Genomic DNA, 26,582 nt, shown 5'->3' with positions numbered 1-26,582 from the left:
ATAATGAATGAAAAGTATATTGCTTAATTTATGTAATGTGCAAAATATGTACTCTATTAATCAAAATTATAGCTCTATAAATATTTCTTACATATTTCGTGCTTAATAAAGGACTAATATTAAGATAAATATTTAAGGCGTTACATAACTAATTGGATGTTTATTGATACTTTTTAGTTTAGAAACATTAAAAAAAAACTTATATTATCCTATAAAAGTATACCTATGTGCTTGTATACATACTACATATCAATCAAAAACGTCAATCATACAAAATATTCACAACATAGAATTTGTAAGAACTTTTTTGTGTTTTTTCGTATTTACACTTTAAAAGTGGTTTATAAATATCACGTAATATTAACAAATTATGAAAAGTATCTACGTGCTCAAAATAATTAACATCGTTTACTACTGCAAATCTGTGGGGCCGCAAGTACATAGGTGGGCATAACATCTCTGATTATTCTGTGGCCAATAGGATTTGGAATGAGCTGCTGTCATGCGTCGTCATAGAAACGTTTTCAAAAACTTTTAATTTTTTTGGCCGGGATCGACATGGATATTTACGATGGTGAGTATTAATTTATAAAATTTAATTGTTATTAAAATTAATAGTGAAGTAATGCTTTGGCCTTTACCTATATTATTTACTCGCAGAACCATTTAAAAAACAGGTTCGTATAGAAGGTCCTTTTTAGTATTTCTTAGTTCGTTTGATTGATTGCAAAAAATAAGTGTCAGTGCGTTTTATTTACAACTCAAGAATTGCTAATAGTTAAAAATATACTATATATATATTGAGGATGATTGCATATTAGTAACATAATTATATTTTATCACGGTCAAAATATATGTACTTCAAACTATTTTATTGTTATGTATTTTCATTTAATTATAATTTTAAATAAAATATAAAAAAACGTCAATTTTTATGGCTGGTTTATTTTATTACGACTACAGTTTTTTTATCCATATAACAAAAAGGCTAAAGGCTTATACTCAATTAACCAAAACAATAAAAATAATTGTTAGTGTTTTTTTTCAAATTTTTATTAACTTTACTAAATTAATATGGTTCACGAATCATGGCCTTACTCATAGTCGTTTTACTTCTGAAACTAAATCGTATCTATGCTTAAAGAATCAATATTGACTAATAGGTACCAAAGCTATTATCACTAAAGAATTACTTCTTATGGTAAAGACACACAAATCAAATATGGTGCAAGCAAGTTTATCGCGGCTTAGTTACTTATGACATGTAAAGTGCAATAGCGCGCAATTCGCTGTATGTATTACGTCATGAAAACAAAGGCCCACGCCTTGGCGAGCGATGTAGACGGTATTAATTAAAAATACGTTTAGGTAACTATATTTTAGGCTATTCATAATACGCACAGCATAAAGGAATTTTATTAATCCTAATACTACGTTGCTGATACACAGACCTTCGCTTACAAGAGGATTTATACATGAACTATGTTATGTATCGTAATAGCCTACTTACATGAACACATGATCGATATTTTGATAATTTATAATAATACGCGAAACTAGAATAAAATATGTCACTCATGATAATAGTAAGTGTCCGTTTACATTATGGCGAACAAATCCAAGGATTATCACTTGACGATGGAATGTCAGAATCAACAGTTTGTCTCTACGACATTTAACGCTTGTTATGATTATAACATCGTATAAATTGAAAATAAAGTATCATATAACATTAGTTTTACAATTAGAATTAGATTTAACATAACGGAACAATGTTTCTGCATGTATAATGTAATATTTATTGCGCCTTAATCATTAATATCGTCATATTTATCTAAGAGACTGCGTTAATATGTTATTTGCAATAAATTGCAATTATTTGTTTTACATCATCTCAATTGGTATACTAAAAATTTGTTCTACTAGCTTATTAGGTAGTCCATGAGTTAAGTCAGGGTATAAGCTATCAATTCCGTGGCGCTCCTCGTTAAGACGGAAAGGGTATCGCTGGTTTTTTAGTACATCGGAATACCCATTCCGATGTTCGGGGCGCACTGGGCGCCTTGGACACTGGCAAGCTCCACATGGGATATGTGGAGCTTGCCTGTGTTAAACTGTGTTAAACTTAAGGCATTTTTCCAGCGTTAAAAAAGGGCATAAGCTATCACTATTCTAAATTTCATTTAAATACGTTGTGTTTTTTTTGCGTGAAAGAGTAACAAAGATCCATCTATCCTAACAAACTTTCGCATTTATAATATTAGTAGGATTATTTTGTGTATAATGAACGTCCGAAGTAGATAGACACTATTCAATATTTTGTTTTCTTATTATGTCGATTCATGATTGGATCCATCAATCAATTACCGGTGAAAGCGAAAGCTTATTGGTATTTGGTTGCTTTTTATTCATTGTTGGTTCGCTACATGTTTACTTATCTTTATTGAATGTAAAACTGCATGTTTTTAAGCTTTATACGAGTCTCACAATGCCGCCCACATGAATAAGATATATTTTTTACGATGATCGCTAATTTTTTTGAAGTCATTGAACGAATTTGGTTGATTCGAATCACGAAGTTAACAACTTATGATTATTATACATCTCGGTGTTTTATGTTCCGTCCTATTCTAAAAATGTGTTTTAAACATGAAAAATATATTTAGCTATATTATTAATTTAACTTGTTTAACAACACGTACCTACCACAAAATAGTTACGAGGAAGAAACGAAAATATTAATACAACTGTATATTTTTTATTTGCTTTATTTTTTCCGTAATTACATGATTACGACTTCAGAAAGGAATTCAATTAAGTCTGATCGAGGATAATATAATATTTAAATAACTTATACTACAGCAAGGTTCTTAATACTTAATACTTAAAGATGGTTGTTTTAAATAAAAATATTTAAATATCAGTTCTTAATATCTGTTTAAAAACTTCCGCCAGAACAAAAAGAAAACAAATTATGTTTTAACAAAAAGATGTCTGTGGTCTTCAGATATGATAACATTAGTCATTCAGATTTGCGTGTCGTTTCTTGCCCTCATTTTAGAAGACAGGACGTTGACTTTCAGCATTAAGGCACTGCATACAGTATGTTATTATATCAATATATGTATTTATATATTTTACATTAATAATATCATAGTACCTAGTATAAATAAATCATTTCACAAAGCCCTTTAGATTAGATGGCCCAGTGGATAGAACACGTGGGGTTTATGTCACCATCGGTTTCAATTCCGGGCAAGCTTTACTGAGTTTTCATATGCTTATAATTATGTATTTTATGCTCGGTGGTGATAATATTATATAAATACGAAACTGTTTTATGGTTTTTTCTCTCACATAACAAAAGAGCAATAGATCGCCGCTTTTTTTGTGAAGAGATAGTTTATACCGCGGAGAGTGGCAAAATTATTATGTTGCAACATCTTCAATCCGATTAAAAACACGCAGAGAAGCCGCCTATTAAAATAAAAAAATATTTATCAAAATATATAATAAACCATCGCTTACAATAATTATCTTGTTTGCTCTCCTTCTATCGAAATGGATAGTCATTTATTGCTTTTTAAAGTCGTATGCCGTATGTACTCATAGTTACTGCACTTGTATTAGTCTTTAATCTAAGTGAATCGGCCTGACCGATATATCAATAGGAAATCGGCATCATTGATCAAATCGTTTACTGCGACCTATTTCTCTGCATTGGAGTTGCACAATATCTATTATAAAATTTAAATTCGAATAATCTCAACAGAGATTTTCTTTAAATTATAAAAGTATTCAGTCATTAAAACAGTACAATGTTTCACAGAATTCGTGTCATACTTTATAGTAGGTAAATCTAAAAGTCTGATGAAATGACAATACTTTTCTTTTTTAATTCATTCATTATTCATGAATGTAGAATAGTTTTGTCAAATTTAAAATGCTCAAAAGTATTAAAACGAAACGTAAGATAAGCATAAAAACAATTATTGATAACAATAGCTAGTTAGCAGCTAGTTTAGCAGCTGTTCCACGCGGATTCACCAGCTTTAAACAATACTGCTCCACTCCCGTGCGCCGTAACGTGAGGTGTAATAACCTAAAACCTTCCACCAGAATTGGGACATCATATGCAGAAACAATTTTTGGAAATGGAATTACCATTAGGATTTGAAAAATAATTTATTTAATAGATTTCCACAGATTAGCACGTTCAAATAAAAAAATAACTTTACAGCTTTATTGTTATGTTAATATAGATATTGTGCAATTTTCTGAGTCAGTTTAAAGGTGAAATTAACCTTCCACGGAGTTATAGCGGGTCGTTACCACGTCATTTTACAAACGTCGATCCACGTAGAATACGATGAGTTGGGAAGGGCAGTATATTTATGGCGTATTGTTTATAATTATGATGCAATTTTATATACGGTTTAGCGAAAGCCTCTATTGTAAAGGAAACGTATTTAAAGCTTATTTCACCACTAGAATTTCATCGGAGAGCAGTTGTTTCGTCGGAATGTTTTAGATCATCGTCACGTCACATTATATTGTTTATGTAATAAGGACTCATATGTGCTTAACGGAGATCATAAATTGAATGTATGTATATTGTTTATGTCGGAAATTCACAATCTCGGCCTAACGATTTTAATCGAATTTTGTATTTTGAAGGTTTTGCTTTTTAAGTTTATCTCTTTTCTGAAAACTCGCAATTTTCAAAGCCATTATACTAAGGTACCTTTCGTTAAACCGTCAACGTGCTGCCAAACTAAGGTGTTGTCTCTTCTGCCTGCAATCACTCTGCTCATTCATTATTTAAATCTTAACTTGTCCGTACTAAGTGACTTCTTAATAGTAGAGTGGATAATAAGTTAAGGCTATTGTTTTTAAAGCTTCGTTTATATTTTATTTTGTATTGTAATAGTGCTAATGACATTGTTGTTATTAATTGTCCGTCGCTTACTATGCAAAAAATAAGCTGTATTGATTTGATATTCGTCTGGACTAAGTATCGAATGTTTTTTTTTTTTTTTTTTATAGAAAAGTCAACATGAACTAGTAACGCAGTAGGTATCCATTTGTATTGTTCATTTCACAATGTCCTTATGTGAAAAACTTAGAAAAAATCATCTACAATCTAAGATTTCTTAAGCCTACAGTTGACTAGACTTTAGCCCGGTAAGTTTAAATCTATTATTACCTTTTTGATTGATATATCACATGTAACTTACATAACATATCGTATTGTAAATCTGGATTAAGATTCGTCACATGCCCACGACTGACATATGGTTCCAATGACAAGATCAGATTGCAGTCACGTCTTTATCATTAGCCCGTTGCTAATCATTTCATTAGAAAGTGATATATGCATATTATATATGCTTTTCTTTATATTATGTCTCGTCATTCGGTATATATTATAATAATACGATATATATTTTTAACTAAAATTTGATTTAGGACGTATTTCCTTGTTACGAGGTTTATGAACTTATGAAAAATTATAAATATATTTTTCGGAATAAAAACTAAGCTACTTATTTCAAATTCATTCCAAAGTTTCCGCGCATGCGGGCATAGACAGTATATTATTGACAAATTTTATATTATTGCCAGTTTTGTCTATGACTACTTCATATACAGATTATATTTATTTGAATGTCGTTTAGCGGGTGATTAGTTAAATAATGCTGTCTTCTATATTCGAATGACATATCAATAATAACAGAAAGAGTAAAATCAATGTTTAACTACATAGCCGATAAGCAACGTTTTTAAGTAAGAGCGCTAGTTTCCAACTTTGCATAGCCATTTTTATAATTATATTTTAACATTTTTAATGTAACGAAACCTTGTAGGAATAACGGTAGATAAAAATGTGTCTTTAAACGATTCTTGGTTTTCTTCGTGTGAATACACAAGATTAGGATCATTGTTACTTACAATACATACATAACTACGTAAGATATCAGTTTTCACAACAATGGTGAATGTCATCTATCTACCACCTATGACCTCATTGATAATAGTGTATACCTGTTGATGTCGTGTATTATTTTCTTATAATTTTGTTGATAATATATAATTTCATTTGTATTTAAGTAGTTATATTGATTTTTTCCAACGGCTTCATCCATGTCAATACGAGGATACCATATGATATGACAATGACCTTTTTCCTTTTTTCCTTGGGACTCTAACAAGATCAGGATATCGTATTGTGATGTTAACACAGGTTATCTATCATCATTCTAAGTTTTGCTAATGATGTTTCGTTATCTATTTATTTAGGTATAAATAGTATTGTTATAGATTTACTTTATTTTTGACTTTAGTTTATATGAACGTTAATTGGTTCACGTTTCAATTGTCGGAATAATAATTTTTATTATTTATAAAAAAAAAGGAATAGATATTTCTATGCAGCATGGATACTTTATACGATTAGTAAAATATTATATTTCGAAATGGTTTATTTGTTTAGTTTCTTCGTCAACGAAGAAATAGCAATTCAGAAACACTAACGTTTTTACAACGTTTTCGAAACACAAAAGCTGAGCTTGCGAAATCAACGTTTCGTCTCACGCGTCTAGATCAAAGTGATTATCCGTTCGACTTCATTACGTCACTTCCTCATTATGAATGCTGAATGAAGTATACAACTAAAACCTGTTTACTGTTAAACTGGTAGCCTGACTGCATATTTCTCAACTGGTCGTGAACGTGATGCTCTAAAAATCTCTGTTGCGTGAAATATCTCTTCTTAAGCCCTTTTATGTAATAGGATACAAATATGTTAAGAACATTGTATGCCCTTTAAGAACTGACTAAACCCGTTCTCTTTGTCTTTTGTAAGTATTTGTGACTAAGTAGGAGACCTTCCTATTTGTGCTGGTTAATGGCTAATGCACCTCAGAAACAGATATCAGTCTACAAAGTTGTAGGTCCAAATTAACGTTAACATTTATTCGGAACATATAATGGTATTTACACAAAAAGTCTTGTACGTAAACTAATAAAAACCTTTACTAATCAAATGAATCGTTTAAAAGTAATAAACAACAGCTCAATTTATCGTGATTTAAGGTAATATAAGTATTTTTAACCATCCAGTAAACGTTATTCAATTGTTATAGCATTCCGACCATTATGCATCTTGAGTATGAAATACAGTTCGTTAACATTGCTTGTTTATATTCAGACATAATAGTAGTGGGGGATCTCATCAATACACCGTTGATTTCTCAGTACAATAACAGACAAAAGCAGATATGCGTTTAAAATATGCATTTAAAAAGTGTTTTAAAATTTAACGATCGAACTTTAAATAGTTGCTTGAATAACCTTTCACATTGTATTTTTACTTTGTTTAAAACACAACATATTTGTAACGACTTTAAATTACATGAACGCAATCCTACCTAATGCCTTCCTTATTTTATTTAGAAGTTTATGGAATACTTGTCGATATTACTGATTGCTGAATAGTTTATTCCCGAATATGACGTATATATCTTTTTGATATCTTACATCTCAACTAGTCTGAAGTCTATACTAACCGTAACACCGTAGTGTAGACGCATTGGTGCGAGTCGGGACCGCTGCCTTCCACTTGGCTGATTATGTGCGTAAAGGACAGGAGTCAATATATAGAATAACTAACGTATTGTATATTCTATACTTATATCAGATATTTATTATTATTTTCTATGAACGATTAAAAGGTATTCCAATAAAATGATCTATATGATGTTATATTGATTTTACAAACGTCAGGAAGATGAAAGTTTTATTTGTTTTTATTTTTATTTGAATGACATGGAAGTTTCGTAACACATAAAATATAAACTTAAATAAGTTGACGTATTTTATAATATCAACATGGAATTCGCGTATATTTTATGAAATAAATTATAGAGCCAACTTAGTTTGAGAGAAAATTATATCGAAGCAGGTTAGTGATTTGCAAGTCTGTAAAAATATCTTTAGAAAAGTATAAGAGGGCAAGACACATAAGAGCTCTCACTTGAGAAGAAAATCAAAATAATTATAGTTTTATTATAACACATATTGCTTAGTTTAATTGAAACTAATGAAGTACAAAGAGATCGCTTTTCGTGGCACCACTATTTGTAATATAATAATTAATTTATAATGCACATATTAATTTGAACTTAAATTTAATAATTTCTGACGGTCAATTTATAATGTATTTGAAGCGCTTCCTTTTAATAATTTGCTTATCTTAAAGATTATTGTTTTGTCATAAAATTATTCTTATAAGTATTAGATATGTATTTTTTTAAGTAAAATTACATTAAAATAACAATTCTCACATTCATTTTTTCCCACGTCGCAACTTTTTCGATGAGATTCTTTTGTATTTTTTTGCGTTTTTCGTCCCTTTCCGCCCTTAAGCAATTTCGTTTTCTAGCCCGGTCGTTCCCTTTTTGATTTATATTTGCCCTTCGGTGAACGGTCTCTTCTCGAAAGTGCCACTCATTCATTCCATTTTTAAAAGGTCGAACGGATACGATGTCTCCGGTGTTGTCACCACTGCACCAATGAAACGGTTCAAAAGGCCGCGAGATACATCAATTACATTCTATTACTTATTTGGATTTCAACGGAAACAACATTTTGTTAACGGAAAGAAGACTTGCATCGTAGCAATTTTTGTGACAGTGCGTACAGGAATCGGCACTCTATGGCTCTGAGCGTGGCGCGTGCGCCGCTGCGTGTTCAGTTGCGGCCGCAATACGAACAAGAATAGCCGTCACTCAGATTGTTCTTGACACCCATCCTTTAACATTTGAAACTATTTCATTTTAAAATATCACTTTATTTTGTTTAACGTTCCTGTGTGTAAAATCGTGTGTTATTAAAATAAATTTTATTTAAAGAAATTCAAACCTATCGCTTCCGAGTAGTTTGAATTTTAGGATCACTTTTTATCATATGCTTATATTACGATACCCAATTGATAAGCATGGCTATAATATAGATAACACCAACAGTGACGCTCGATTACGCGAACTTCATTTGCTGTAAACCTACTAGCTTAGTTCGTGTTTACATGTCAGGCGTATATTTAGTGCTTGTTTTAGAGGCAACTGAACAGTGATTGTGTTGATACGTATGAGTGATGCGCCTGAACCGATGCAAGTGTAGCGTTGGACCTATTTTCGTAGCACGGAAATAAGAGCGGCAAAAGGAGCAAAAAGCATTCACTACCTAAAAACTTGAGGACGCATACGTCTATGCCGGGTGTATTTTTGTCTGATGTGATCAAATGTCTATAACAGTTGAGTGTACAGTTGTAGTGTTCCAAATTTAAAAATGAAGAAAAGAACAATATCAAAATTGAAATCGATATTCGGCTCAAAGAAAGGTATGGAGGATACTTTTTTAACGTCCAATAAGAAACTCGATATTTACAGGGATTGTGCGTGAGAATTGTGTATTTGTTTGGCGATTTGTCACGTGCGCGAGCAATTACTCTTCACATAAACGCTTGTTTAAACCATGGAATCTTTATAAAAATAATCTTAATGATAAACCGATCTTGATCAAATCAATCAACTAAATACTTGTCAAGTATTACATTTCTAAAGACTTAAATAGGTACTTTTGATATAAAGATGTTATATATTCAATCATACGTAATCTTAATACTTAATAAGTTATTACAAAATAACATACATGTATTGAATTTATAACTGACTACGACTTAAGCATAATAGGTACTATATTGCATTTAATTTAGCTGCAGAATTCTAAATGATATAATAAGTTTGCATATAGTCTTGTATGTTAATATTATATTAATATATACAACATTAATAAATACGTAGCATGCAATTTCGATTCGAATGCTTAGTCGTCATGCGACGAATTAATGATAATAGTACTGTAACAATTAATTCAGCAATAGGTGATTAAAATTTCGCTAGCATTCTTATATATCGAGAATTAACGCTTTGAATTTTATTAACTCGCATTACTTCACGCTATTCAGCAGCTGGGATAGTGTATTATTATTTCATAGAACGCACACCCCGCTTGAGATGAGCAGCTGCTGGTTATGTTTTAACGACAACCAGCGAGGCTCCGTGATTTTAAAAGCCGCTATAAATCTCGAAGTCATTTAAAAGAAGTGCATTATTTATTGCGACATCTTTCTCGAAGTCAATTAACCGCCGCGAGTTCTAATTTGTTAAGACACATTCAACGTATTCTCAAATTAATCTAGTTAATTTAAAGTAATTGTTATTGGAGTGATGAGTTTACACGTCAATTGTGTGCATTGTTTTTTTTTTTTTTGTTATTTTATACTGTTTTAAGTGTACGTGATAGGAATTAGAAATGGAAGTGTTTCTGCAAAGGATTTATATGGGCTGTTCTCAGTCACGATAATCTAAACTCGTAGAGTTAACTGTGTAAAGCCAGTGATAAGCACGTGTTGTAAGCACTGCGATATTGGAACCTACTGTTTACGCTTATTGTTTTGTGTTCAGTGTTCAAGATAGCGCGCTCAACGTTACGAGTACTCTTGAATCTTGTTTTATTTTTTACAAAAATGCTTTCTTGTTTTTGTGGCAATCGTAAATCAGGTGAGACTTTTATCTTAATCTAAATTATTGTGTATTTTGAATTTATTATTACTATTTAAATAAAATATAGAAGTAATATTTAACATCATAGTGTAGTGACGCTTACAATTATGTATAAAAACTATTAGATAATAAAACGTGAGAATTTATACAGTTTTAAAATATCTATTACATTTTGTCATATCAATGAAATTTAAGCAATAAAAAAATACGTTTGTCATAAATGCTAATAGAAGCTAAAGGTCACAAGCGTCACGTGTGCAATCAACTCTACCTACAATCTATGCGACTTTATAAACATTTAGTATGTTCTTCATTGCGTTAAATTATTTTAAAATATTTTTATGTACATATGTACTTCGTATGTTTAAAATTTTTACTTTTTATCTGTAACAGTTACAATGTAAGCGGCATATTGAATCACATTAAATATTTGCATAATTGAACAATAAGTACGTAACGTTTATAATGTATATGATACCATTATAATGTATATGATAACATTCTGGTTATTTTTATTGCTTTTACACAGTATTTAAAAAAAATAGTAAAAAGTAAAATCTATTGTTAACTCGTTGGTCTAGTGGTTAGCTCGCAGACCCCCAGCCAGGCCAGGTCCTAGTTTCAAATCCCTAGTAGGGCCAATATAGAGACTATATGTTAGGTTCTTCTCTCGGAACATTTTCAGAAAACAGCATAAGAGTCTAAAAACAATGGTCGGACGGTAATGTTGACACTCTCAGGCTCTCGGAAACTTCGGAAAGTACATTGGTCCTGCGCCTGAACTCTCCGATCGTGGCGGATTTACCGTCTCATCGGATTATGAGATTCAGAGAATAGAGAGCACACTTGTGTTTGCACACACACTTGCGCAATATAATATTTCTCGTTCAGAGGGCTTATCTCCAATAAGAAAGGTCACCGTGTCCGAAATCGATCAGGAGGACATAATTATTGAAAGCGAGTATTTATTTTTTACAATAAAATTTGTTAATACTAAAAAAACAAATATTGTTAAAACAACACATTTGTATTTAATTCTGTGTATTTAATTCTGCATTGACAGTATTACCCCACTGAAGTGGTAAATTAGACTTCTATAAAAATAGTGGTATTCGTTTTTGGGCGGTAAAATAATTAAAATTTTCAGTTACATTAATAGTTGCCAGTTCTCAGTATGCGGGTAAGGACGTGTGTTATTTTGCTTGAAAAACGTCTACCTTCAAACAGATTTTTTTAGTTTCGTTTTAAATTAAATATTATTTATGACAATTTATTGAAATATTTTAGCAAATGATTCGATAAATATTAAATGCGTGGGCAAATAATATGATTGAAAGTTTTGACAAATAGGCACAGATACCAATTTTTAATATCCATATTTTATATTTTAAAACCATCTCTTTTGTTAAACGATATTTGAGACAAGAATATTAGTTTTCATAATATGAAATCGCGGACGAGTTGCGGCTCAGCCAACGTGAACGTACATAGATTTCTATTTGTCTATTGGAAATATGAATCAGATTGCTTTCACTGTATCGAGATAAATTTCAGGGTACTTTTTCATAATTAAAAAAGCTACGAACTTTAATTTAGACTTATTTAAAAGAAATACTTTTAAACGATTGCTCACCTAACTTTTAATGTTCTGAATAGGGGAAATATAAGTCTATATATGGGAACAATGTTTGTTAGTTTACATTTTATCTTTCATCAATTATAATGAGAAGTTCTAACTAAATTCTACCATACGTCTAACCAGCCAAATCTTTATTTACGTAAGAAGCGTGAACCAACAAAGCAAACTCTCACACTGTTACCGACATGCATATGTGTTTCTCACGAGTATACTTCGTACAAAAGATGCGGTCTAACGTAACCTTTCCGAAGAAAGTGTCCGACATTGTCTAATCAAGTATTTAATGTCTGAAACAACGTGCGAGACTTTTTCCCACGTAACATAACAACTCGAATAAACCTCTGCGGTTTGTGGACAATGCGTGAAAATTGGAAATTGATGATGTTTTATTTTATTATAGGTAGAGACTGTTCAGATCATGAAATCTGAACGGATCTAAGCGAATTTAGATGCTACTATGTATATTTCAAAGAGAATAATTTGTTAAATCAAAAACATTGATATAAATAAATAAAGATTTTTTTTGTTTGCGTACCTTCAATATGATAAACTTATGGTTATTCTAAATTGAAAACCGAAAATTATTTTTGTCAATATTTTGAATTCAAAGTTTATGTATTCAAAAACAATAGATAGAGCTATAAAACTTCCAGAACGTTCATATATAATCAGTATCAGTTTACGTTAAAGGATGATCCAGGTATTTCTTAAGACCTTTTCAAATTCAACCTAAACTACATATATTCTCGCATAAAAAAGAATAATATTTGTTACTTGGACTCTACAATTCACCGCTTTTGTTACTTGTCACAAAAGATGGGTTACGTCAATTAGATGTTGACATTTTGTTATGGGATATCATTAATGTATAATGTTTCTTTGTTTCTGATGATTGTACATCATATCCATTTCATGGTTAATATTCACTTTCTAAAATTATTTTAGTATTCATAACATTCGAAGCTATAAATGTTAGTTTTGTGCAATCTTCATTCGTAATATTTACTTAGATCAACTTTGCGCTTTATTGCGTTTTCGGGTGAATCATAATTCATAACTTTAACCCATAAGTTACGCTTTCCGGTATAATTTCAAATAAATGAGTTTTCGTAACATTTTTTTAATAGTCCACAATCACAGAATGTTTTTGTAATTTATTTTTTATCTTATTGATTAGTTACAATGTTTTCTTGAGAGTAATGAACTTTTAATTTTTGGCGCAAATACCTTATCCTCTTTTATTTTTCATTTACTTTAAGATTTTAAACATAATTTATGAATATTCAAAACTTTATATTGCGGCTTCGCAATTTTCAATTGTACTTTTTTATTGTGAGTATATGGAAAACATGTACTTACAAATCCCGATTAACATAAATTGAAAAGAGTATTTCTTTCGTTTTTGTTGAACACAGTACTATTTGAGTTGTATTAACTCTATTATTCCTCTAACAATTTAAGAATATTTTTTTATGTACACGTAATGTTCACACTTAGTTAAGTAATTGTTTAAAAGTAGATTTTTTACATTTTTTCATCCATAAATCATCAATTACAGACAATAACGCGGTAGCTACAACTTAGTCACACCCTAAAACTTCTCCCTCTTACTGTACCTGGTATCGCCCAGCACAGACAACCCTCAAAATGTCTCTATCCCTTCTGTATTTAAAATAAGACTACTCTTGTCAATCTCAAAACTTGTATGAGTTAATAACATTTTTACTTTCATAGTAGTCATCTCATCCCTGATGACATTAAGATAACAACCTTATAAAATATCAGGGCTATCAGTAAAATTCCACAAGCCTTTCTTTAGATGTTATCGCTATTCAGAATATTAAGGTCAACGCAATTTCGTGCTATTAATTAACGAAGTTAAGTCTTGAACGTAATATTACATTAATATTGTTAGTAACCTTTTAAAAAAGGGAGAAGTCTTTAGCCCAGCAGTAGGACATTTACAGGATGTTACCTAATTGTTTGGAAGCTGTTGTGCATTCAAAATATCAGTCATATATATTTAACCCAAAAAAACACGACCAGATAAGCGATTGGAGAACCTTACCTTATAAACTAAATACATATGTAATAAAAAATGTGTATCTGATTGTACATTTGTGTTACAGTGTCGGTAACCCGAGAGGCTTGCTCGTCGCTCATTACTTGCACTGAATCCTTTGATGTGCTTCGGACTGTAAGTTGGCAGACAGCGGTCCGCTTGTTGGTCGTTACGGCTCCGTGTTAAATAAAACCTGTAGTAATTTACGTTCGCGGCACGCGTGAGCGATGTGTTCGGCATAATTATCGTATTTATGTTTTTAAGTATGGGAACCTCGAATATCTTCTCGGAATGGCGATAATGGTTAAAACCCTGTCGACGGTTAAGCATTAAGAGACACAAACAGCTTTTTGTCTACGTATACTTTATGCCAATAATATAAAATTATTATACATGTTAGTATCGAAATATGTTAATACGTAAAATTATAATATAATTAAGTGATATTTGATGCTAGAATATTAGATTGAATGATTCTTCTTTCGTTACATCTCATATAAGAATTATTATTAAGTACCTACTAAAACAGACATGGAAGAGCCCTATGTTCTATGGGTAGTTCCTAGCAGCAAGCCAAATTTTCGGAAGAATAAAATAAAAACTTATAGCTTTAGAACTTGCAAAGGCTATTATAATTCGTATATGAAAACTAGACAAGTCCAACCTTAGGCTTCAATATATTATCCTAAGTTATAAGAAGAAATGATATATTAAGTTGTCACAAAATATGATATATATATATATATATATATATATATATATATATATATATATATATATATATATATATATATATATATATATATATATATATATCATAATATTGAACTTTGGTTTTATTTCACATTTATGTTTTTGATGGGATATCAAATATAGTTTAATTAATAGATCTTGAGTTATGTCACGAACATTCTGAAGGTGCAAAATACATTATTTTTACTTATTAAGTCAAGCGGTTCAAGGTCGTATAACTGGTTTCGACCTGAATGAAATTTCTCGATATAAACATAATCATAAACTACACATAACATAAACTTCAGCGATAAAGGTGTGTCAACATAACCGGAATCGGGTGTCGTTCAATGTGATTATGAAAAGGAAGCGGCTACTCAATGTCGAGTTTGAGCCCATTAACTGAATACAAAAATAGAGGACTGTGCCTTTATTAAAAATTAACATTTTGTATAAGATATTAAGAATAGGTAGAAAGCGGTTATATTTTTAAATAATTATCTCTATTGTTTATAGAGGATAATTACTAGAAATTTTGCTTAATGTACCGACGTAACATCTGCAATGATACGATACATTTGAATTACAGATTTGCTACACATTATTTAATATTGCTATTCTAACATTTTTAATGTCAATTGCTCTTGTATACTTTGAAATAGTTGTTACTTTAATTACAACCAATTTCAGGCCAATTACTAATACATGCGCTTAATTGACGTTGATATGATTTATCGATCTCGCTGAATGTTTTTTTGCTTAATTCTCTTACTAATTTAATGTCACAAAAAATCGCGTGACTACGCTAGAAGTTAACAAAATCGATATAGAGGTTGTAGCGGTTGCGTCATGTTTACCTTCTCGATGCCCTTGCAAACGTATCGCAATGAATTAGTAGAATTTTAATGTTTTTGTGGACGGAAAAATATAACACCATAAGTTTCAGTACAAGAAAATAATGTAAACAGTTAATATATTTACGTACGTTATGTTTTTGTAATTTATTAATGTCAGCACGCTAAATAAGATATTATATTTGCATACATTTTAATAAATATCATTAATAACTTTTATGTTGAAAGATTTTGTAATAAAAATATTTCACACATACTGACAATAGCATATGTGACAAGCAAACAAACACTGAAATACAAATATTCTGCAATGTTTAACTATGATTCGAGCACAAATTTATGCCCCTTCACAGACATTCCTTGACATAATTGTGTCGTTGGTTGATATTTTATTATCAAATTATGAAATTTAACATCGTTTAAATATCCTCTGGTAGCTATATACTTATTTAGTCTCGTATATTAGATAAACTTACTTTATCCTTTTTGCAATGTACCTACTAGGTACATAAACATATTTTATGACCACGAGAGGTGCTCAATCGGGCAAACTTTTGGCAATAAAATAAAAAACGAGTTATGAGTCGGATTACGGTTGGTTTTATGCCGAATGTTATATATATATATATATATATAATTGATATCATTATAATGTAATATATAAAAGATTCCTTGTTACTGTTTCAGGCAAACGGCAACAAGAACAACAGCAATCTTTAAAGTCTTCCCGCTCGCCGTCACCGGATCTCCACAGTCCGGCCTCCACCGGCAGCGAATCGTTCCGGCCGATACAACGGACTCCACCCCCCTCTCGTATTGGACCCCCGCCTTCCCCTCCAGTGCCTACAAACCCGATAGCTCCTGTCGCCCCTGAACCTTCTGGCCCTTTACCTCTGTCGCCATGTCCTGTTTGCGGACGAACGTTCGTACCTCAGTCGCTAGCGAAACACGTCAAAATATGCGAGAAAATGACCGTAAAAAAACGAAAAACCTTCGACTCTTCAAGACAGCGACGTGAAGGTAATTATTTAATTACTTTATTATCCTTAAACTGCTTCATGATTTTTATTTTTATTTTATAAACAAATACCAACGCAAGCATTTTCGGATGGTTGGATAACTAAACACTTTTAATGAATTAGGAATTGTTTATGACGAAGAAAACAATGAAACACTACCATTAGTAGAATCCTTTGATGTAGTGATTTGTGTTCCAGTATTATGTTCTTTTAGATATTGCATGTTTATTATTACGTATGAATGTATTGATGTGAATATTTTATTTTGTGGGTAACGAGGGATGGACGCAGAGAACGGTAATATACTTGGTGAGTGGGTGAACACGTATATGAATGACATGATTCTTTGCTATGTGAACTGTAACTGTCGAATGTGAACGTTTTACTAACCAGTACATGAAGAGCAAACTCATTCAACACGCTTGTGCATTCCAAGTTGATACTAAATCAAGAATTAAGTAGCTTACATTCACGTGAATACTATATCACTATTGACCCACAAGTCTACAATAATATGGTTAATAGGACAGATGAATTTTACATGCTAGAATGGAATAGGCACCGTCGTTCTAGAGACTCGTGAAAGTTGACTTGATCTTAATATCCCCTTTCGGATGTATGAGCCTAGAACTCGTTTAATAGGATTTCATTCACAATTTAGAATAAATAAAACACATGTAGGTACTTAGAATCAACCTCAAAATGAGATTTATGATACTTTCCGTAAAGTTATACAATTTCCGATGTCGATCAATTATCGTAACTAATATTATATATTACAATGATAATATACATTATATATTTATTAACTCTTTATATTCAATGTTTATATAATATTAAATCAATTAATGTAGACAAATAGATACATAATTTTGCAAATTAGTTTGTAGTGTGATCGATAGTGAAAAAAGGTAAGGTGTGCTTAGAATATTAAAACGTAAGGTCGTCCATCAAATTGGATGTATCCACTGGGGAAGTATTTACGTCAGCGCCCTGTACAGTCCGTCAGCATGTGTCCGTAGAGTGTTAAATATTGTTAAATTATATTTAAATATAATATAATATTTGTGCAATAACACAATCGCAGAAGTGTCTGCATTTGCATAAAACGTGTGGTCGCGCTAAGTTCGGCAACTGACGCCTACGTTAGTCCATCTAACTTGCTTAGCCGAGCATATGGTTGTCATGATTCATGTTTTTATTAAGCATTGTAAGCCATAGAGTGATGTTTATTCCACCTGTTATGATTTGTGTCTTCGATAAAGAGGACGTCATCAAAACTTATTATTACACAATAACGTTCTGTAAATGCAATTCAATCAACTCGTAAGAACTCTGTTACACTGCAATACACGTTAGCATGTTCACGAGGTGTAAACAATTGCAGGCACGGACTTAGAACAATACTTGCCAAAGAATTTCGGTCTTCCAGAAAACAGTCCCTTCCTCGAGAAGAGTCCGCCGAACACTGCCAAAGCTGCGCCCAAACCTAAAAATCCTTCTGTGAGAAGTGCTATTATGAAGGTAAGAATTTGAATCATAAACTATCCGCTTTTACACATTTAATCTAATTGACTTAATTAATTGTAAGCATTAAGTACCATTTCATTATGATATATTAAAACAAAATAATTTTAAATAAATTCTCATCGTTATATAATATAACCTACAGAGCCTCTTTTTAATGTTAAAATATACAATGGATATTTTAAATTATATTTACTGGTTAAACATTAATTGCTTGTATTTGTATGTATATTATATACATTTGTATGTATTATATATACATTCACTCTATGTAATCTGAAAGAGGAAAATTGTCTGTCAAGATTTCTAGGAACATGGTCTTTTCTCATTGAAAAATATGTTCATGGAGCCATTTTGTAATGCTAATTGGTACTCATTAGTGTGGATCTGTATACACTGAGTGCTTTTGTGCTTAAAGTAAGTAGTACAGCCTTTTGACGCGTGGTATAACGAAAATAGAATAAATGTTTATACATTCGTTTTCGAAAGTTTTAAATATATTCTAATTTTGGTATATATTACACCTACATATAACAACACATTACATTATTTTTTTCGATTATCATGGTTTAGGGATGAAACTTGGAGGAGAATTAAAATATTTTATGTAAGACAGAAAAAATAATGGACAGTGTGAGGTATGACATAGAGTAACTGAGGTTATAACTAGAGATACAGATAGAAGAATAAGTCATAATGCCCGAATCGAGTTACATTGCAACACGAAAAAATATTTTTAAGAAAAGATATTCGTGTACATAGCACCGTTGCCGCATTTTTATTGAACCGCAATTATGTGTATATATGCATATCAAAGTCACACTGTATCTATGTCATGACTAAGTGGAAACGAACGAACGAACGAACTCGGGATTTCTTGTTAATACAAGGCGCGTGTTAACAAGAAATCCCGAATTGAATATTAAACCAGACTGCAGTAGGGCAATTTAGTCGTAACTCCACTAAAAAAGTGTCCATTAGTTTTATCTAAAAACAACAGCTAAACTTAATGCGTACGTTACGTAGACTATATTGGGTATATTTTAACCTTTACTAAGGCTTAGCGCAAGACCGTCTAGATAGCTGCCACTCACTCATCATATTTTCTACCGCCAAAGAGCAATATTTAGTATTGTTATCTTTCGGTTTGAAGTTGTTTTGAATTACATAAAAAAGCACAAACTGGATTTTTACTTCAATAAAATATATATTAAAGTATGCTCTAACTTTGCAGCCCGCAGCCGACCTACAGAAGTGTCCGCACTGCAATCGCGCGTTCGGGATGCGTGCGTTCGAGCGTCACGTGGAGTGGTGCGCGGACAAGGCAAAGATCTTACCGGCGGCGCCCGGGCAGCCTCCGCCTCATATTGCTGATGCGAAACAGAGACTTAACGCTCGCACGCAGTATAAAGCACCCCCAGTTCGTGGCAGACGGTAAATATATTATCTATATGTCGCCGATAACATATTCTCGTTATTTAAATATAGAAAGATAAACAGAAAAAAGTCTCACTCCCGCATCAAACAACTTTTTTACTCGTACATAGCCAGCTTATATTTCACGTTTTTTTTATATCTCGGAAAGTTCTAGTTCCAAATATTTATTTCTAAAACATATATGTATTAACATTACTGTTTTAATTTTCTACATTCCATCTACTGGAGATAGTAAAGTGAACTATTATGTGCCGCAAACGCAAATGTACTTCATGTTCCCTTGCTTTCTTAGACCCATAAAAAATGATTCGTTATAAGATCAGAACGTCGAAGCTTTAGGTGCTTAATATAAATATATTGTTTTTTTTTATTGCTTTCTATATAATATTGTCTGTCCTTCAAGAAAATCTTATAATTCTCAAAAGCATAAGGTAGATAATATGTATATATCTTATATATACTTTCACATAACTAAGTGGGTATATTACTTGATAATATGATATTCAAAAATATGTTTGTATTTTTAAGATCCTCACAAACACGTGAAAAATCAACAAACAGCCGGTCAGCATCAGTGGAATCGACACGCGGCGTGTCACCGCCTCGTGAGTACGGAGACTACAGACACACTCGTACTAGAGCATCAGGTATAATACTCACCGTGGAAACCTTTATTAATAAACCATTTCGCAATATACAATACAATAACCGCTCGTAAATGGCCCACTTGTGGGCAAAGGCCTCGTCTACTATTAAGGAGAACAATGAGAGTTTTTTCTATCATGCTGCTTCGTTGTGGTGTGGAAGATATTAATCGGCAGAATTTCAGCCGACATATACAGTTTTTATGATGATATCCTTCACTGCTGAGCTCAAGAAAAAATATAAATACAAATAAAATATGTAAGAAAGTGGAGATTAGGATTTTTTTAAACTAGCGACATTCAGTTAAGATTACGTATTTTATCTACTGATCCATCTCGACTTCACTTTAATAACTTCAATAATAATTATAATTTTTAAACAAAAAATTCACAGAATCCGTATCCAGCAATGACTGTCATGAAGAAAATGCAGCGCACGTTCCAGTCATAAGAAACTCAAGAATTGGGCAAAATAACTCATCTGGAGATGCCAATGTGAAAGCCAGACAAGCAAGACTTGCTAGAGACCTAAGCAGCTCCAGGTATTACGTCTTTATTTTTTAATATTCATCTTGTAGCATCTTGTCTCGTGAAGCGAATAAGGGGAAAGGAAGGATAAACGGTTATTTTAAAATACATTTTAGTGAGATTTTTCATTCCTATCTCCTTGTTTGTTAAATTCTGGCAAAATTAATGAAACCCTTCCTTTCCCATTCCTTAGACCGTCCCAAGAATCTGATCCATTCGATATCCAACAAACCAATAAAGATCTTAATATTAAAAAAAATGATACACACAGTAAACCCATATGTAGATTAAATATAAAAAAACGAGAACAATTAAAAAAACTCGAAGAAATTGCTAACAAATACAGTGAAAAGAAACAAAATGTACAAAAAGATAAATTAAAGAATACTACTAAAAGTTTAGATAAAAAAGATTTGAAAGATACAAAAAGTCAGATTCCAATACCAAGAAAAACAAATCTAAAAGAGCGAAAAGTGATCGAAGCACAGATTTTAGACAAAACTAATAATGTTAATTCAATTGAAACGGAAGGAACACTTTCTAGACAAAATGCTAATTCATCAAAAGTACTGAGCGCTCGGAACGTTAAAAATAAAGTAAAAGAAAAACACATAATGAAAAAAGATTGTACAAATATGGTCGAAGAAAGTACAATGAGTTTAGATAGCCTCGAGAACGGTTCATTAAATACGAACACAGATAAAAAGAGTCAATCAGTAGGGATAAATACAGAACTTTTATGTCCTTGTATACCTTGTGTCATATATGAGACTTCAGAACAGAAACCAATGAATAAAAAACGCAACAAAACATTACCAAAAAATAAATTAAAACAAGTCAAAGTTAATAATTCAGACTCGCCTATAGAATTGCTTTATAAAAATCCTAAAATAGAAAGTTTTTGCGATGTTGAGAGCGATAAAACCTGTAATGAAAATGTCAACCAATCAACAGAAAATTTAACGTTGGTGAATTATAACCAAAGAAATGTAACCGAATGTAAATCTTTTACCGATGATTCATTAACAGAAAATAATTTAGATAACGAAAAGACTTGTGAAGATAAAACCAAAACTATATTTGACGTACATTATATAGATTATATAGAACCGAACAAAAACTCTTCTAATGATAATATGGTAGACTGTATATCTAATTTATCAGCAGAAAATATTGAAACTAATTGTGAACATGATCTAAGTGAGGACAGTTTTGAAGATTCATGCGATATTAAAAAAGATGTTAGTGCAGAGGGCAATATAGATTTAGTTTGTCGTCATAGTAGTGGTGATACCTATACAAAATTTACGGAGGATCCTGCTGATTTAGAAGAGTTTTATATCATAACCGATAAAATGATTAATAATGATAACACACAATTTCAAACGATTGATATGGAAAAATCTGTTCAAGATATCCATACGCCACGAACAGATTCGATTGAATCCATGAATAGAAAACTATCAGAAAATAGCCTTAAAGATACGTCTAATCCGGGACCCATTTTCTCAGATACATTAGAAGAGTTAAAAAATAACTTAAAAGATCTTCTAAAAGAAGCTGATGACGAAGCGGAGAATTTAAAAAAATACAAAGAAATGAATGAGTCTGAAATAAAGAAAAATGTATGTGATATGGAACATATTACAATATATGGACTTCAATTTAATGAACAAAAACAGACAGTTGAAAACAATACACTGGAGGGAAAACCATCAGAATTAAAGTTACCGTCAATAAATAAAACTAATAAGTTTTCGCACAACGATAATGACAAAAATGTACATTGTAATATCTATAAAGCAAATAAAAACTCTAGAATGTTAAAACATAAGAAAAGAACAAACAGCGAATATCGAACATTTATTATAAAAGAAAACCAAGAGGATAATTATGATGAAACACCACCGTTAAAGTTGCCTCGCATCGAAAATAAAAGGTCTTATTGGTTACCCCTTATCCCTACTATATTTTTTCCCTTTCACGGTTACGGCATATTTCAAATATATTATTTTCGAAAGTTATGATTAAAATTAATAGATAATGATAACCTTTGTAAGTAATTAAAGAAAGATAAACATTTAGAAAGTAAATATAAATATGCCCTTGTCCGTATTATTATAAAAATATATATTTATCACATAAATATTTATTTATGTGATAAACATACATAACTCATTTTTTTTTTATTGTATACGATAATTATCAAAATAACGAATACATTTTGTAATGTATAAAAAATTGGCATATTATGCAAATTAAATTCGAAAAAATATTTAAAATTTTCAGGCTTGACGATAATTACGATCCCTTCGTATCAGCAGCTAAACAGATGAAAGAACTCATGTCCTCTGATACTAATATTCCCAAAAAACACAATAATTCCAAAGATTCCAATAGAACCTTGCCTAGTTTACGCCCTAAAGAAAAAATGTCCTCAAGTTACCGAACTGAAAATACTAAAATGATAAAAGACACGATAAACAAAACATATCAAAAGACACCTACATTGCAACGAATGAAATCGTTTGGTAGCTCAAATAATGACAATAGTAGTAACTCCTTTGGTGGTAGGTGTAGCTCGTTTAGATTAAACCGGAATGATAAGAAACTAAGTCAAAAACTCAATACGACTTTTACTAAATCTAGTAAGGAAAACATTAGTTCCACTGAAAAATCTTACTTGTGTCGTAACAGCAACTTAAACCGCTCCTTTTCGAGTTATACAAATTCTAGTTATAGTACGCCTAAATTAAAAGACAAAATTCCCAAGATATCTCAATCCATGCATCATGGTTTTCAACGTAGCACGATAAAACAACCTCTAAAGTTAGATAAAATAAATAAAACCGATGAAAAGAAAGATTTTGTTAATCTCGACGCTATACTTTCTTCAGACAATACTTCAATGACTGACAGTAATTACATAGATCCCAGACTTATTAATGAAAACGACAATTTGCCAATTAATGTTAATACAATATTGAATAACCCAGACATAATTAGTAGTATGGAGTCTTTGCTTACGACAGAAAATTTACCTGCAAAATTCGAGTCATTTAGTGCAGTAAAAAGTAACGAAAAAAATAATGTAAAAGACTCGTGTAATAAAATTGACAATAAAATACATCCGCCTTTATTAAGCGAATTTAATTCCCAATATGAAAAAATGATGTCATCGTTAGAACAAAGTATAGCTTCAAAAACTTCAATAAGAGACGATGATTCTCTTTGTGAAGACTTTGATTTGGAAGAATTTATGATTTCTTTTGATGAAGAAGTTCATAAACAAAAAATTGAAAATAAGCGTACATGTAGTTCAACAACTAGAATTGTCGCGAAATCCGATCTTTCAAATAATGTTGGCACTGAAACAAAAGTTGTTAACTCGCCCAAAGTAGTAAATAGTAGTAGAAATGGTTTAATTCCCGTTAACAAATCTAATTCTCTTATTTTTAGCAGTAACAATATAGTGAGTGACAAAATTTTCCCATCCTCTATTAAACGTTCCACCTCCCTCCTTGACTCCATTCAAAAGAAAACCGGAACTAAGTTAGATAATCCAAAAGGTCGTCACAAGGCAGACCAACTTGAAGAAGATCTGATGCAATCTTTAAAAGATTTTGACAAGTTCTATGAGTCCGAAAGAATTGAAAATCAACCTTCGAATATAGAGGTTGTTAATAACAATAAAATTGTATATAATGACAAGTCAAAGAAAGAATTTCGTCGAAAACTGGACCACAAACCTAACAAACATGAAACTAACTTTAATGGAAACTACACACCTAATGGAAAAACAACAAATGATTCAGCATATAGCAGGTTAGTCAGGTAATTAATTACTTGCAATTATTTCACTAACATTGTAGCAATTATTTATTTTTTTTGTTTGTAAACATTTAAAGATGTATGTATTAAATTTGAGAATAATGACTTTTATGCTTTTTAGCCTGAATAGAATTTCACCGTCAAAGCTATCTTTGTGTAATGCAAAAGAGCAGAACGGAGTCACGTCTCTTGAACAAATACCTACTGGTTCAGATTCAAACAGTAGCCACAAAGATGATGTCCGCTCAATTTCCAGTGAAGAATTTTTAGCAATGGAACGGTCAGCTGAGCTCGACGGACCAATACAGCGTAATGAAACACACAAGGAATTAGAAACCCCTGCAATCAAAGGTTAGCAAACAATTAAGTGTATGTATTTTTTTTAAACAATAATATTTCCTTACTTTCAATGTTCAAAATATTTTCACAGATAAAAAAGTTAGTTCCCGGGCGTCTTCTAGGCATAGTCCGACGTGGAGGCCACGGCACGAGACTCTGAGCTCCAGTGGATCTGAAACGTCTCTGCACCGACAACGTAGAGACTCCATACCCGCACCGCGTCTCTCGCGCTTCTGTCACGAGTGCGGAAATAAATTTCCCGTAGAGACAGCCAAATTTTGTATCGAATGTGGTGTCAAAAGACTTGTAGTGTAATCAAGGTTATGGTGTGTGGTTGTGGATGAGCGATTTCTAGTCTAAATAATTGTTTGGGGTTTGTGAGCTACCTTGACGTGCACTTGCAAAACATTTGCCAATTATGGCGTAATGTCAATTTATTTTTGATGAATGAACTTGACGTTGAACTTTATGAAGAGTAATGTCCGCATGTAAAGTAATTATTTCATTATAAATATTGAGACCCAATTTAAAACGGAAAATCTGATTAAATGTAAATAAAAATTAATTTATTGGCTGTTGGATTCAAAATACTTCTGTAATTGTTTTATTTACACAGATAATTTAAGATAGATCTCAATTACTGCTATTCAATATTTGCACAATAAAATTATAAAATATAACAAATTGTACATTAAAATTTTTAAAGAAGAATGTAAGATTCAATTAAAATATGTCATATTTTAATTGATCGATCGTTTGTTTTAAAATGTAGTATTACCAAAATTTATTAGTAAAACTACCTTTAACATAAGTGCCTTTACCTGGTAGAAAAAAATGTATGAAACTTATGATACCCATTTAATATATTTTTACCTTTTAATTATTGTAAACTGGGGCCAGCAGCTTTTAATTTAAATATCTGTGATATATCAGAAAATAGATCAAAAACATACAACTTGCAAGTTAAAAAATACGATTGAAAAATTAAGTGCCAATTTTGCTTTTGGTTTGAGTGGAATTTTGTGAATCTATATTTTTATTTGTTTTGTACTTGTTGGTAAATGTATTTTGTTTTTTAATGTTTTAGTTAAACTTCCAAGATTTTTAATTCTTTTAATGTTTCTTCTACGAATGTAGCCATTTTTAACAAGACTGATATGATTTTCAAATATTTGAAAGTATGATCCTTACTGACTGTTATAATGCATTGTTTTAATAATGATTACATCATAATAAATTAACATTGAAATTCATTTGTTTTATTTCTTGTTATTCAAACAATTTGAGAAGTTTGTAAAAATCTATGTAAATGGTATGTGTTTCCTAGACAATGTTAATTATAATA

At 31.3% G+C, this 26,582-nt stretch overlaps 2 protein-coding genes across 7 annotated transcripts in view; one reads left to right on the top strand and one right to left on the bottom strand.

Annotated features, from left to right (window-relative positions):
• The first annotated feature begins 416 nt into the window (after positions 1-416).
• Positions 417-26,502, top strand: LOC126771912 (uncharacterized). Of its 6 annotated transcripts, XM_050492078.1 has the most exons (10): positions 8,403-9,400; positions 16,600-16,932; positions 18,319-18,455; positions 19,693-19,892; positions 20,424-20,542; positions 20,934-21,081; positions 21,261-23,006; positions 24,527-24,901; positions 25,020-25,249; positions 25,329-26,502. In XM_050492078.1, exons 1-10 carry the CDS (start codon positions 9,349-9,351, stop codon positions 25,550-25,552), a joined length of 3,564 nt encoding a protein of 1,187 aa, XP_050348035.1. In that variant the 5' UTR covers positions 8,403-9,348; the 3' UTR covers positions 25,553-26,502. The 6 variants fall into 6 exon arrangements, with proteins under 6 accessions (XP_050348033.1, XP_050348035.1, XP_050348034.1 ...); XM_050492076.1 differs by lacking the exons at positions 8,403-9,400; positions 21,261-23,006 and adding an exon at positions 417-574 and having other exon boundaries at positions 23,357-24,901; positions 25,329-26,499; XM_050492077.1 differs by lacking the exon at positions 21,261-23,006 and having other exon boundaries at positions 8,753-9,400; positions 18,364-18,455; positions 23,357-24,901; positions 25,329-26,499.
• LOC126771979 (iron-sulfur cluster assembly 2 homolog, mitochondrial) overlaps positions 24,498-26,582 on the bottom strand; it is a 30,926-nt gene continuing 28,841 nt past the window's right edge. The window contains exon 3 of the mRNA XM_050492181.1: positions 24,498-24,507. The gene's annotated coding sequence lies outside the window, so the exon portion shown is untranslated. The remainder of the gene's footprint in view (positions 24,508-26,582) is intronic.

Source organism: Nymphalis io, chromosome 11 (genome assembly GCF_905147045.1).
Source record: "Nymphalis io chromosome 11, ilAglIoxx1.1, whole genome shotgun sequence".
In the NCBI taxonomy this organism is placed as follows: Eukaryota; Metazoa; Arthropoda; class Insecta; order Lepidoptera; family Nymphalidae; genus Nymphalis; species Nymphalis io.
This window is presented reverse-complemented; position numbering and strand designations above follow the sequence as displayed.